This window comes from Myotis yumanensis, unplaced genomic scaffold, assembly GCF_028538775.1.
Source record: "Myotis yumanensis isolate MYYU_CA2020_CCGP unplaced genomic scaffold, mMyoYum1.0.hap1 SCAF_1, whole genome shotgun sequence".
In the NCBI taxonomy this organism is placed as follows: domain Eukaryota; kingdom Metazoa; phylum Chordata; class Mammalia; order Chiroptera; family Vespertilionidae; genus Myotis; species Myotis yumanensis.
Genome location: NW_027223752.1, coordinates 94215891 through 94229544, shown reverse-complemented (window position 1 = coordinate 94229544; position 13654 = coordinate 94215891). Strand labels below are relative to the sequence as shown.

General features: G+C 40.7%; 1 protein-coding gene across 1 annotated transcript in view; it reads left to right on the top strand.

Moving 5' to 3' along the window:
* Positions 1 to 13654, top strand: part of LOC139018928 (uncharacterized) — a 33590-nt gene that overhangs the window by 5813 nt on the left and 14123 nt on the right. The window contains exon 2 of the mRNA XM_070427972.1: positions 10668 to 10789. Within this exon, the coding sequence (XP_070284073.1) occupies positions 10668 to 10789 (122 nt within the window). The remainder of the gene's footprint in view (positions 1 to 10667; positions 10790 to 13654) is intronic.

The window sequence follows — 13654 nt, the reverse complement described above, 5'->3', positions numbered from 1 at the left end:
AAAAATATCCTCAGGTGAGGATTAAAAAAAATAAAATATATTTTGTCTGGTATAAGTATTGCTAGTCCAGCCTTTTTTTTTCATTTCCATTTTCATGAACTATCTTTTTCCATCCGTTTACTTTCAGTCTGCATATGTATTTCAAACTGAAGTGAGTCTCTTATAGATAGCATATAAGGGTCTTGTTTTGCTCTCCTTTCAGCCATATGATTTCTTTTGATTGGAGCATTTAATCCATTTACATTTAAAGTAATTGTTGATAGCCTTAACCGGTTTGGCTCAGTGGATAGAGCATCGGCCTGTGGACTGAAGGGTCCCAGGTTCAGTTCCGGTCAAGGGCATGTACCTTGGTTGCGGGTGCATCCACAGTAGGGGGTGTCCAGGAGGCAGCTGGTCGATGTTTCTCTCTCATCGATGTTTCTAACTCTCTATCCCTCTCCCTTCCTCACTGTAAAAAATCAATAAAATATATTTAAAAAAATAAAGTAATTGTTGATAGATATGTAGTTGTTGCCATTTTATTATTCATATTTTTATCTTTTTCCCCTTCTTAAAGAAGTTCCTTTTTTTAAAAAAAAATCTTGCATGGCATCTTGCTACTTTTTTTTTTTTTAATTTTTTGTTAATCCTCACCTGAGGAGGGAGACCGGGAAGATGGCGGCGTAGGTAAACACCGGAGACTGCCGCCGTGGACAACCACTTCAAAAATACAACTAAAAGTCGGAGCGGACATCAACCAGAACCACGGGAAGGCTGGCTGAGGAGAGTCTCTTCAACTAGAAGCAAAAACAACAGCATTCCCACGCTCAGCGGAGGCGCAGTGTGGAAAATTTAAAGGTACGGCGGTGCGGTGGTGAGGGTGCGCGCGCAAAGCGGGCTGGCGGCTGAGGGTGCGGTTGTCGTTTTCACTCAGGAGGGAGTCTCAGACTCTGGGCTACAGACCCGGGCGAGTCTCTAGGGACCCAGACTCAAACGGGAGAAGCAGGACTGTCTGGCCACGGCCCCTCCGAGGTTTGCAGCGGTTGTTGGGACAGAGAGGCAGAGCCCCTGGGGACGGACTGAGAGCGGCCATAGCTGCTCCCTCCCCCCGCCCTGTTGAGCCCGCCCCGCCCAGGCCCTGCGCACAACCATTTGCAGACCGCCTCAGGCAAAGGCTGGAATAACGCCTCCCCAGAAGACAGACGTTTTCCACAGCTGATCCCTACAGCCAGTCGGCCTGGTGGTCAAATCCCTCTAGTGTTAACTACAACAATTAAGGCTTGGCTAGAACAAGACTGCGCACAGAGACCACAAGAGGGGGCACCAAGAAAGCATATAAGATGCGGAGACAAAAAAACATGACAGAAATGGAAGATATGGAGCTAAGAATCGCAATTTTGAGGGCTTGCCATAAATTTGTGCAGAGCCTCACGAAAACTAATGAGACCCTCGATGCTACGATAAAGAAATTAGAAAGTAAGCATACACGGACTGAAATAAAGAATATTATACCCAATAGCAGACCAGAGGAGCACAAGACTCAAACCAAAGATTCGACAAAAAACACCCAATTGGAAAAGCAAAATGAAAAAAGAATCCGAAAGTGTGAAGATAGTGTAAGGAGCCTCTGGGACAGCTTTAAGCGGTCTAATATCAGAATTATCGGAGTGCCAGAAGATGAGAGACAGCAAGATATTGAAAACCTATTTCAAGAAATAATGGCAGAAAACTTCCCCCACCTGGAGAAAGAAATGGACTTACAGGTCCAAGAAGCGCAGAGAACCCCAAACAAAAGGAATCCAAAGAGGACCACACCAAGACACATCATCATTAAAATGCCAAGAGCAAAAGACAAAGAGAAAATCTTAAAAGCAGCAAGAGAAAGAGGCTCAATTACCTACAAGGGAATACCCATACGACTGTCAGCTGATTTCTCAACAGAAACTTTGCAGGCCAGAAGGGAATGGCAAGAAATATTCAAAGTGCTGAATACCAAGAACCTACAACCAAGATTACTTTATCCAGCAAAGCTATCATTCAGAATTGAAGGTCAGATAAAGAGCTTCACAGATAAGGAAAAACTAAAGGAGTTCATCACTGCCAAACCAGTATTATATGAAATGCTGAAAGGTATCCTTTAAGAAGAGGAAGAAGAAGAAAAAGGTAAAGATACAAATTAGGAACAACAAATATGCATCTATCAACAAATGAATCTAAGAATCAAGTGAATAAATAACCTGATGTACAGACTGAACTGGTGATTATAATGAATCAGGGACATAGAAAGGGAATGGACTGACTATTCTTAGGGGAAAAGGGGTGTGGGAGATGCGGGAAGTGACTGGACAAAAATCATGCACCTATGGATGAACTCAGCGGGTGGGGAGTGAGGGTGGAGGGTGGGGTAGGAGCTGGAAGGAGGGGAGTTATGGGGGGAAAAAAGAGGAACAAATGTAATAATCTGAACAATAAAGATTAAAAAAAAAAATCCTCACCTGAGGATATTTTCCCATTGATTTTTTTAGAGTGGAAGGGAAGGGGAGAAACAGTGAAAGAGAAAGATCAATGTGAGAAAGACACATTGATTGGTTGCCTCCTGCACATGCCTGACCAGGGCCAGAGATGGAGCCTGCAACCAAGGTATGTGCCCTTGACCAGAATCAAACCTGCAACCCTCCAGTTGGAGTGTCAACGCTCTGTCCACTAAGCCCAACCAGCCAGGGCTTAAAGAAGTTCCTTTAACATTTCTTGTAATACTGGTTTGATGGTGATGAATTCCTTTAACTACTTCTTGTCTGGGAAGCTCTTTGTCTCTCCTTTGATTTTAAATGATAGCTTTGCAAGGTAGAGTAATTTTGGTTGTAGGTTCTTGCTTTTCATCACTTTGAATATTTCATGTTAATCCCATCTGGCCTGCAAAGTTTCTGTTAAGAAATCAGCTGACAGTCTTATGGGAGCTCCCTTGTAGGTAGCTAAGTGCTTTTCTCTTGCCACTTTTGTTTTCTCTTTGTCTTTAACCTTTTGCATTTTAATGATGATGTGTGTTGGTGTGGGCCTCTTTGGATTTATCTTTGGGACCGTCTGCACTTCCTTAACTTGTATATCTATTTCCTTCACTGGGTTAGGAAAATTTTTTTTCCCATTATTTTTTTCAAATATGTTTTCAGTTTCTTGTATCTCTTCTCTTAGCACCCCTGTGATGCAAATGTTGGTATGCTTGACGTTCTCCCAGAGCCTTCTTCAATGATGCTTTAAAATATATATATTTGCTGTTATGATTGGATATTTTCTGCTTCATCTTTTTTTTATTTTTAAATTTATCTTTATTGTTGAATGTATTACAGATGTCACCTTTTCCCCCCCATTGATTGCCTCCTCCCTACTCCTGCCCCCTCCCCAGGCTTTCACCTCACTATTGTCTGCGTCCATGCGTTATGCATATATGCATATCAATTCTTTGGTTACTCTCTTCCTGCCTCCCCCTCCCATTCCCTCTGAGAATTGTTACTCTGTTGCATGCTTCCATGCCTCTGAATCTATTTTGTTTGTCATTTTATTTTGTTCATTAGATTCCACATATAAGTGAGATCATATAGTATTTGTCTTTCTCTGACTGGCTTATTTCACTTAGCATAATACTCTCCAGGTCCCTCCATGTTGTCTCAAATGGTAAGAGATCCTTGTTTTTTACAGCTACATAGTATTCCATTGGGTAAAGGTACTGTGGCTTTTTAACCCACTCATCTACTGATGGTCACTTGGGCTATTTCCAGATCTTAGCTATTATAAATAACCTTGCTATGAAAATAGGGGTGTATATTTTCTTTTTTTACTGTTGTTTCAGGCTTTTTAGGATATATTCCTAAAAGTGGGATCACTGGGTCAAATGGCAGTTTTTTACTGATTTCAGAGAGGAAAGGAGAGGGAGAGAGAGAGAGAAAATATCAGTGATGAGAGAGAATCATTGATCGGCTGCCTCCTGCATGCTCCACCCTGGGGATCGAGCCTGCAACCTGGGCATGTGCCCTGACCTGGTATTGGACCACGACCTCCTGGTTCATAGGTCTATGCTCAATACTGAGCCATGCCGGTTGGGCATGGCAGTTCTATTTTTAATTTTTGGAGAAAACTCCACACTCTTTTCCATAGTGATTGTACCAGTCTGCATTCTCACCAGCAGTATACTAGGGTTCCCTTTTCTTCACATTCTCACCAGCATTTGTTGTTTGTTGATTTATTAATGGTAGCCATTCTAGCAGGTGTGAGGTGGTACCACACTGTCGTTATATTTTGCATCTCGTTCAATTGATGACTAGTGATTTTGAGCATTTTTTCGTATGTCTCTTGGCCATTTGCATGTCCTCTTTGCATATCTATTGAGGTCCTCTGCCCATTTGTTAATTGGGTTGTTTGTCTTTCCTTGGTTCACCTGTATGAGTACTTGATATATTTTGGAATTAACCCCTTATCAGGTGTATCATTGGTGAATATGTTCTCCCATACAGTGGGCTACCTTTTCAGTTTGATGCCGGTTTCTTTTCTGTGCAGAAGCTATTTATTTTGATGTAGTCTCATTTGTTTATTTTCTCCTTTGTTTACCTTGCCGTAGGAGATGTATTGGCAAACATATTGCTACTAAAGATGTCTGAGATTTTGCTGCCTATGGTCTCTCTAGGATTTTTATGGTTTCATGACTTACATTTAAGTCTTTTATCCATTTTGAATTTGTTGTGTATGGTGTAAGTTGATAGTCTATTTTCATTTTTTTTTTTTTTTTGGCATGTACCTTTCAGTTTTCTCAGTACCATTTACTGAAGAGACTGTCTTTACTCCATTGTATGCTCTTGCTGCCTTTGTCAAATATTTATTGAGCGTAATGGCTTGGGTTGATTTCTGGGGTCTCTGTTCTGTTCCATTGATCTACAAATGCCTGTTCTTATGACAGTACCAGGTCGTTGTAATTACAGTGGCTTTGTAATATAGCTTGATATCCGGTATTGTGATCCCTCCAACTTTGTTCTTCTTTCTCAAGAATTCTGTGGCTATTTAGGGTCTTGTTTTGTTCCATATAAATTTTTTTTAAAAAATATATTTTATTGATTTTTTACAGAGAGGAAGGGAGAGAGATAGAGAGTTAGAAACATCGATGAGAGAGAAACATCTATCAGCTGCCTCCTGCACATCTCCTACTGGGGATGTGTCCACAACCCAGGTACATGCCCTTGACCGGAATCGAACCTGGGACCCTTCAGTCCGCAGGCCGATGCTCTATCCACTGAGCCAAACCGGTTTTGGCTGTTCCATATAAATTTTTGCAGTATTTGTTGTAGATCTGTGAAATATGCCATTGGTATTTTTGTAGGGATTGCATGGAATCTATGGATTGCTTTGGATAGTATGGACATTTTAATGATGTTAATTCGACCAATGCATGAACACATATATTCTTTTTTGTTTAAAAAGTATGTTTTTATTGATTTTAGAGAGAGAGGAAAGGAGAGAGAAATAGAAACACTGAAGAGAGAGAAACATCAACATTGATTGGCTGCCTCCTGCATGCCCCCTCCTGGGTACCAAACCTGTGACCCAGGCTTAAGTTTCTTAAAGTTTTTGTAACAATGGTAAATGGGTTTTTAAAAAAATTTCTCTTCCTGAGAGTTCTATATATATATATATATATATATATATATATATATATTTATAAAAGCCTAATATGCAAATTGTCCCCTTGGAAGTTTGACCGGGAGACTGGGAGTTCGATCACTCAGTATGAGGTGCACTGACCACCAGAGGGCGGTGTGGAACGAAGGAAGGCCCTAGCCAGCAGCTGGGGAAGGCAGGCCCTGCCTAGGGATCCTACCTGTGCACAAATTTCATGCACTGGGCTTCTAGTAGATGTATAAATGCCATTGATTTCTGGGTGTTAATTTTGTATCCTGCCACATCTTGGAATTCATTTATTAAATCTGATAGTTTTTTGGTGGAGTTTTTAGTGTTTTCTATGTACAATATCAGGTCATCTGAGAATAATGACAGTTATATATCTTCCTTTCTAATTTGGATATCTTTTATTTTTTCTTGTCTGTTCACTCTGGCTAGGACTCCCAGTACTATACAGACAGTCCTTGGGTTATGTTCAACTCGTCGTACGTTGTTTCGTGGTCACATCGCCATCTCCCATTTAGTTATAAAAAAAAAAGTTCCATCATTTTGACGCATGTACATATGTGCTTTATGTTTTTTATTATTTATTTACCACAAGTAAAGGTCAGGAATTGTTATCTTTCTTTTAAATTTTTTTTACTGTTTCACTTCATTACTGCTGTGTATGTGCTCCATGTGAGGACGTAGGTGCTTATGTAGGTGGGTTCTGACTTACGGCGAAAATTGCATTACATCGCGCCATAGGAACTGATCTCCGACGTAACCCTAGGACCTACTGTGTTGATAAAAGTGGTGAAAGCGGACAACCCTGTCTTGTTCCTGTTCTTAGGGGAAATGGTTATAGTTTTTACCCATTGAGTATGATGTTGGCTGTAGGTTTGTCCTGTAAGGCATTTATTATGTTGAGGTGTGTATGATTCTTCTATATCCACTTTGCTGAGAGGTTTTTTTCCTTCAAAAATGGGTGTTGGACTTAGTCTAAATGCTCTTTTTGCATCTATTAATATGATCATTTGATTTTTATTTTTCAATTTGATTACGTGATGTATCACATTTATTGATTTGTGAATATTATATCAGCCTTGCAATCCTGAAATCATGATATTTGATCTTTTTAATATAATGCTTGATCCAATTTGCTAATATTTTGTTGAGGATTTTAGCATCTATGTTCATCAAGGTATTGGACTGTAATTCTCTTTCTTTGTAGTGTCTTTATCTGGTTTTGGAATTAGGATAATGCTGGCCTCATAAAAAGAGCTTAGAAGTGTTCCTTCCTCTTCGATTTTTTTGGAATAGTTTGAGGAAGATAGGTGTTACTTCTTCTTTCAATATTTGGTAAAACTTCACTGTGGAGCCATCTGGGCCAGAGCTTTTATTTCCTGGGAGGTTTTTTGTTGTTGTTGTTTTGGTTTTAATTTACCTTTATTGTTGAAAGTATTACAGATGTCTCCTCTCCCCCCATTTACACCTTCCACCTCACTTCTGTCCCCTTTCCTGGCCTTCCCTGCACTATTGTCTATGAGCTATGCATATATGCAGATATGTTCATTGACTAATCTGGCCTCTGCTCCCCCCCCACCCCCCTGAAATATGTCAGTCTATTGCATGCTTCCATATCTCTTGATCTTTTTTGTTCATTTTATTTTGTTCATTAGATTCCACATATGGGTGAGATCATGTGATACTTGTCTTTCTTTGACTTTATTTTGCTTAGCATAATACTCTCCAGGTCCCTCCATGCTGTCTTGAAGGGTAAGAGATCCTTCTTTTTTTTACAGCTGCATAATTATTCCATTGTGTAAGTGCACTAGTTTTCTAATCCTTTCATCTACTGATGGGTACTTGAGCTGTTTCCAGATCTTAGCTATTGTAAATAACACTGCTATGAACATACGGGTGCATATTCCTTCTGATTGGTATTTCTGGCTTCTTAGGGTATATTCCTAGAATCGAGATTACTGGGTTAAATGGCAGTTCCATTTTTAATTTTTGGAGGAAACTCTACACTGTTTTTCATAGTGGTTGTACCATCTTGCATTCCTATCAGCAATGAACTAGGGTTCCCTTTTCTCCACATCCTCGCCAGCACTTGTTGTTTGTTGATTTATTAATGGTATCCATTCTGGCAGGTGTGAGGTGGTACCATATTGTCATTTTAATTTGCATTTCTCTGAAAATTAGTGACTTTGAACATTTTTTCATATGTCTCTTGGCCATTTGCATGTCCTCTTTGGAGAAGTGTCTATTTAGGTCCTCTGCCCTTCTTATAATTGGGTTCTTTGTCTTCCTTTTGTTGATTTCCTGGGAGTTTTTTAAAATTACTGCTTCAACTTCATCTGTTGTTATTGGACTATTTGGATTTTCTGATTCCTCCTGATTCAGTTTTAGAAGATTGTATTTTTCTAGGATTTTGTCCATTTTGTCCAGGTTGTCCTGCTTGTTGGCATATAGTTGTTCATAGTATTTTCTTAAAAACCTTTGTATTTCTGTGGTGTTAGTTGTTACTTCACAACTTTCGTTTCTGATTTTATTTATTTGGGTCCTTTCTCTTTGTTTCTTTTTCTTTTCTTTTTCTTTTCTCTTTTTAAAAGATTTCTTTCTTTCTTTCTTTTTTATAATTAAATCCTTATTGTTCAGATTATTACAATTGTTTATCTTTTTTCCCCCCATAGCTCCCCTCCACCTGGTTCCCCCCCCCCCCCGCCCTTACCCCCCCCCCACTGTCCTCATCCATAGGTGTACGATTTTTGTCCAGTCTCTACCCACACCCCTCACACCCCTTTAACCCTGAGAATAGTCAGTCCACTCCCTTTCTATGCCCCTGATTCTATTACATTCACCAGTTTATTCTGCTCATCAGATTATTTATTCACTTGATTTTTAGATTCACTTGTTGATAGATGTGTATTGGTTGTTCATAATTTGTATCTTTACCTTTTTCTTCTTCTTCCTCTTCTTAAAGAATACCTTTCAGCATTTCATATAATACTGGTTTGGTGGTGATGAACTCCTTTAGCTTTTCCTTATCTGTGAAGCTCTTTATCTGACCTTCAATTCTGAATGATAGCTTTGCTGGATAAAGTAATCTTGGTTGTAGGTCCTTGCTATTCATCACTTTGAATATTTCTTGCCACTCCCTTCTGGCCTGCAAGGTTTCTGTTGAGAAATCAGCTGACAGTCGTATGGGTACTCCCTTGTAGGTAACTGACTTTTTTTCTCTTGCTGCTTTGAAGATTCTCTCTTTGTCTTTTGCTCTTGGCATTTTAATGATGATGTGTCTTGGTGTGGTCCTCTTTGGATTCCTTTTGTTTGGGGTTCTCTGCACTTCCTGGACTTGTAAGTCTATTTCTTTCACCAGGTAGGGGAAGTTTTCTTTCATTATTTCTTCAAATAGGTTTTCAGTATCTTGCTCTCTCTCTTCTTCTGGCACCCCCATAATTCGGATGTTGATACACTTGAAGTTGTCCCAGAGGCTCCTTACACTATCTTCATATTTTTGGATTCTTTTTTCTTTTTGTTTTTCCGGTGGGTGATTTTTTGCTTCTTCATATTTCAAATCTTTGACTTGATTCTTGGGATCCTCTAGTCTGCTGTTGGAACTCTGTGTAATATTCTTTATTTCAGTCAGTGTATGCTTAATTTCTAGTTGTTCCTTTTTCATATCCTCGAGGGTCTCACTAGATTTCTTGAGGGTCTCACTAAATTTATCGGTGGTTTCTAGAAAATTCTTGAAAAACCTTATAACCGTGGTTTTGAACTCTATATCCTGAAGTTTGCTTTCCTCCATTTCTGTCATTTGTGACCTGTTTCTTTGTCTCTGCATTTTTTATGCTTCCCTGTGTTGATAGAGTGGCTTTCTGTGCTAGGTATCCTATAGGGCCCAGTGGCTCAGCCTCCCCAATTACCCAAGGTGGACACTCTTGGTGCACCTCTTTGAGGGCTTTGTGCACAGTCTTGTTGTAGTTAAGCCTTGATTGTTATAGGTATCACTGGGAGGAATTGACCTCCAGGCCAATTGGCTGTGAGAATCAGCTATGTCTACAGTGGGAGAACTTCTGTGCTGGAGACACCCTTATGGGGCAAGACTTGCTTCAGTGGGTCTTTGGTGCTCACTGAATCTGCCCCCTGAGTGTGTCCCTTATGGATCTGAGGAGTTGTAATCTGGGTGGTCAGAGTGAATCTTAATACTGTTTTTTTAAAAATATATATTTTATTGATTTTTCACAGAGAGGAAGGGAGAGGGATAGAGAGTTAGAAACATCGATGAGAGTGAAACATTGATCAGCTGCCTTTTGCATACTCCCGACTGGGGATGTGCCCGCAACCAAGGTACATGCCCTTGGCCGGAATCGAACCTGGGACCTTTCAGTCCACAGGGCGACGTTCTATCCGCTGAGCCAAACCGGTAAGGCCAATACTATTTTTGTTTTTCTAGAATTTATATTCAGCCTCCTCCTAGAAATACTTTGAAGCACCAGCTTAGATTATACTATATATGTGAGGAAAGAAAAAAGAGCTAAAAGACTTTCCTTCCCACATCACTTCAGAGAACTAAGTAATAAATCTTTATAAATACCAGTGTTGCTCAAAGGGAAATTATGCAGAGAAAAAACCTTTGTATATAGGGACACAGAGTAGTATAGTGGAAAAGAGCAGTACCTTTATTTAGAGCAGTGGTTCTCAACCTTCCTAATGCTGCCACCTTTTAATACAGTTCCTCATGTTGTGGTGACCCACAACCATAAAATTATTTTCGTTGCTACTTCATAACTGTAATTTTGTTACTATTATGAATCATAATGTAAATATCTGATATCCAGGATATATTTAGGCGACCCCTGTGAAAGGGTCATTCGACCCCCAAAGGGGTCGCGACCCACAGGTTGAGAACTGCTGATTTAGAGGCACAAAACCTAGGTTATTTCCTTGTGCTGCTATTGGCCTGCTTTGTAACTTTTCACTGATTTCTCCAGCTACCTGACTACAACCATTAAAGCTATTTTTTTCCTTTTTTGTTCCAGGAGATTTTGATGAGTTCACTCACGATAATAATGACAGTATGTTGAAAAGCATAGCAGAAGATCTTCGGAATTGCTTACCTCTAGAAACCATGCTTTCCTCAGAACATCTAGCCCTCCAAAAAGTAAGTACATTATTATTATTTTTTATTTTATTTTATGTATTTTGTTGATTTTTTTTTTACAGAGAGGAAGGGCAAGGGATAGAGAGTTAGAAACATCGATGAGAGAGAAACATCGATCAGCCGCCTCCTGCACATCTCCTACTGGGGATGTGCCCGCAACCCAGGTACATGCCCTTGACCGGAATCAAACCCGGGACCCTTGAATCCACAGGCTGACACTCCATCCACTGAGCCAAACTGGTTTCGGCGAGTACATTATTATTAATTTACTCTTATTGCTACTTGAGGATTCTCCAGTTCTTCCCTAACCCCGTAGTCTCTCCAGACTGATAGTCCTGAATTCTGCTTTACATAATTTTTCATATAGTGCTTCAACCACGTTCCCGATTCTTTTGAGTTTCTAAGCCCTCTGGCTCCCCAGTATTATTCACTCAACAGACATTTTTTTTGAGGATATCTGTTTGCCAAGCACTCAACCTCCTTCCAAAATCACAATCCAACAGTAATCTGGTCCTGCCTATGTCACTGTCCTGATTTTCTCTTCCCTGTTTCATTTCCTTCACTTTTATCAATGGTGAAGTTTACCTCTTTGTTTCCTTCTCCTACATTTGCATTGTACAATTTTTGCTTATTCTTCTATTTGTTTATTCCTAGAATTAGTTCTCATTCATCTTCTCCAAACAACCCCTCATTCAAGTCCCTTCAAATCCCAACTCCTATGGGATTACAAATGCTATACATATTGTTTCCTAAAGCAAAGCTAATAATAATCTCTTCTCCCACTGATTTGAAAATAGCAATCCTCCATATGGTTTTTCTAAGCAAAGGAACTAAATCCTGTACATTTTTAACAGTATTGTGCACGTTGTGAACAGTTAGCAAATCTTAGTACACATCTGCTCATTCAAGTGGATTCTCAAAGGAGGAAAATAATGAGTAGTATTAAAACTGAGAGAAATACCTAATATAGTTTGGATGTTATTGACAAAACAATTTTATTGGTATCATGGTATACCACAATACATAAAATGAGGAAAACGTATTCATTGCATGTTAATGATCAACCCACAATTCCATATGCTAAATTCCACACACTTCCACACACTTTTTATTTTATTTTCTTTCCTTCTGGTCCTTGTGTTTGTTCATACATTTTACGTACTTGTAATATAGATTGTGTGTGTGTGTGTGTGTGTGTGTGTGTGTGTGTGTAGATATAGATATAATTTTGTAAGTTCCCAAGCAGATAGGTTGATACTTTACCATAATTGAGGTAGAAGGAGTCAGACAAAAATTTTTTCTTTGTAGCCACTTGATGTTACCACTAGTATTAATAAAGGGCCATAATTTGTAAGCATGAAGGTTTACTAACATTATTATTTGAAAACTTTTCCTCTAAGCAAAGATTTCTTGCTAAGTATTTTGATGAGTAAGTCACTGACATGGAGGACTCAGAAGAGCTGGTATTAGTTTCCATTTTGACCCCTCTTACTAGCTACTGTCATTTCTTTGGAGAAATCTCTCTGGGTATCAGTTTCTGTACTTGTAAAATATACTGCTTTGGATGGACAAGATGGTCTCAAAATACTCCTTTCAACTAAAATTGTATATATTTCTCATTGCCGTGTTTTGCATAATTACAGGCCAAATAAAAAGTTGTCCACTAACAAAGTGACTCCCATTTGTGTAACTTCATTGAGACGCATTACCTGAAGGAGCAGGTGAAATCCATTAAAGAATTGGGTGACCATGCGAGATGGGCACTTCTAATCTGGATGGCAGAGTGTCTCTTTGACAAGCACACTCTGGGAGACAGTGATGAGGGCTCAGCCTTAGACTGGCTTCCCATAGCCACAGGGGTCACTTCCCTGGTCACCAAAGCAATACATGCATGTTAGTGTTACCTTTATCTTTTTCTTCTGTTCTTCCATTTGTATCCTTCCTTCAAATAAAGTAAATTGGTACCCTCACGCCCCCCAAAAGTCTCAGAAATAAAATGAAAGAAGGGCAGAGTTGCTGATGTAAGTGAAACTAGTCTTTCTGTGCCTTGTTGCTGGCAGAATTTTAGCATATGAACCACTGATGTTTGCCTTATCCTATATAATAAAAGGCCAATATGCAAATAGACCGAACAGCGGAACATCCGAACAACCAGTCGCTATGACGTGCACTGATCACCAGGAGGCACGTGCAGAATATGGCAGGTGCCGGCCATGGTGGGATGGTGGAGCAGTTGAGCGGGGATGCCAGACAAAGGTGGGGCGCCAGTCACTGTCATCGGGGGCAAGTCTCTGGTGATTACTGAAAATTCTTTGCTCCTGTGCACTGGGGTCCCACCCGGCACTCGCACCGGCTGCTGGCACCAGCCCTGCTCGCACCTGCTACTGGTCCCAGAGCTGCTGCGCGCACCCACTGCCCCAATCGCTCGGCACCATCAGTGGGTGTGAGCGGCGGCTGCCAGCCCGGATTGCCCCTCCAGGCTTCTCCACCTCCCCCTGCTCCTGAGGGGCAGTGGGGGCAGCAGCTACCACTTGCACCTGCTGACGGTGCTGGCCCTGCTTGCACCCACTGCTGGCACCACCTCCAGTCGCATGGCTCCTTCAGTGGGTGCAAGCAGGGCCAGCGAGTCAGCGCGTGGGAGTGGCGGTGGCAGGAGCAGAGCTGCAGGCAGACAGGGGACCAGGGGGCCACAGTGGGAGGGGCCAGGCAGGGGCATGGAGGATGGACCGAGACCCAGCCCTGTGCCCACCGCAGCCTCACAGCCCACAGTTCCTTTCAAGTTGCACAAATTCGTGCACTGGGCCCCTAGTCTATATATATAAATGGCTAATATGCAAAGTGTCCCCTTGGGAGTTCAACTGGGAG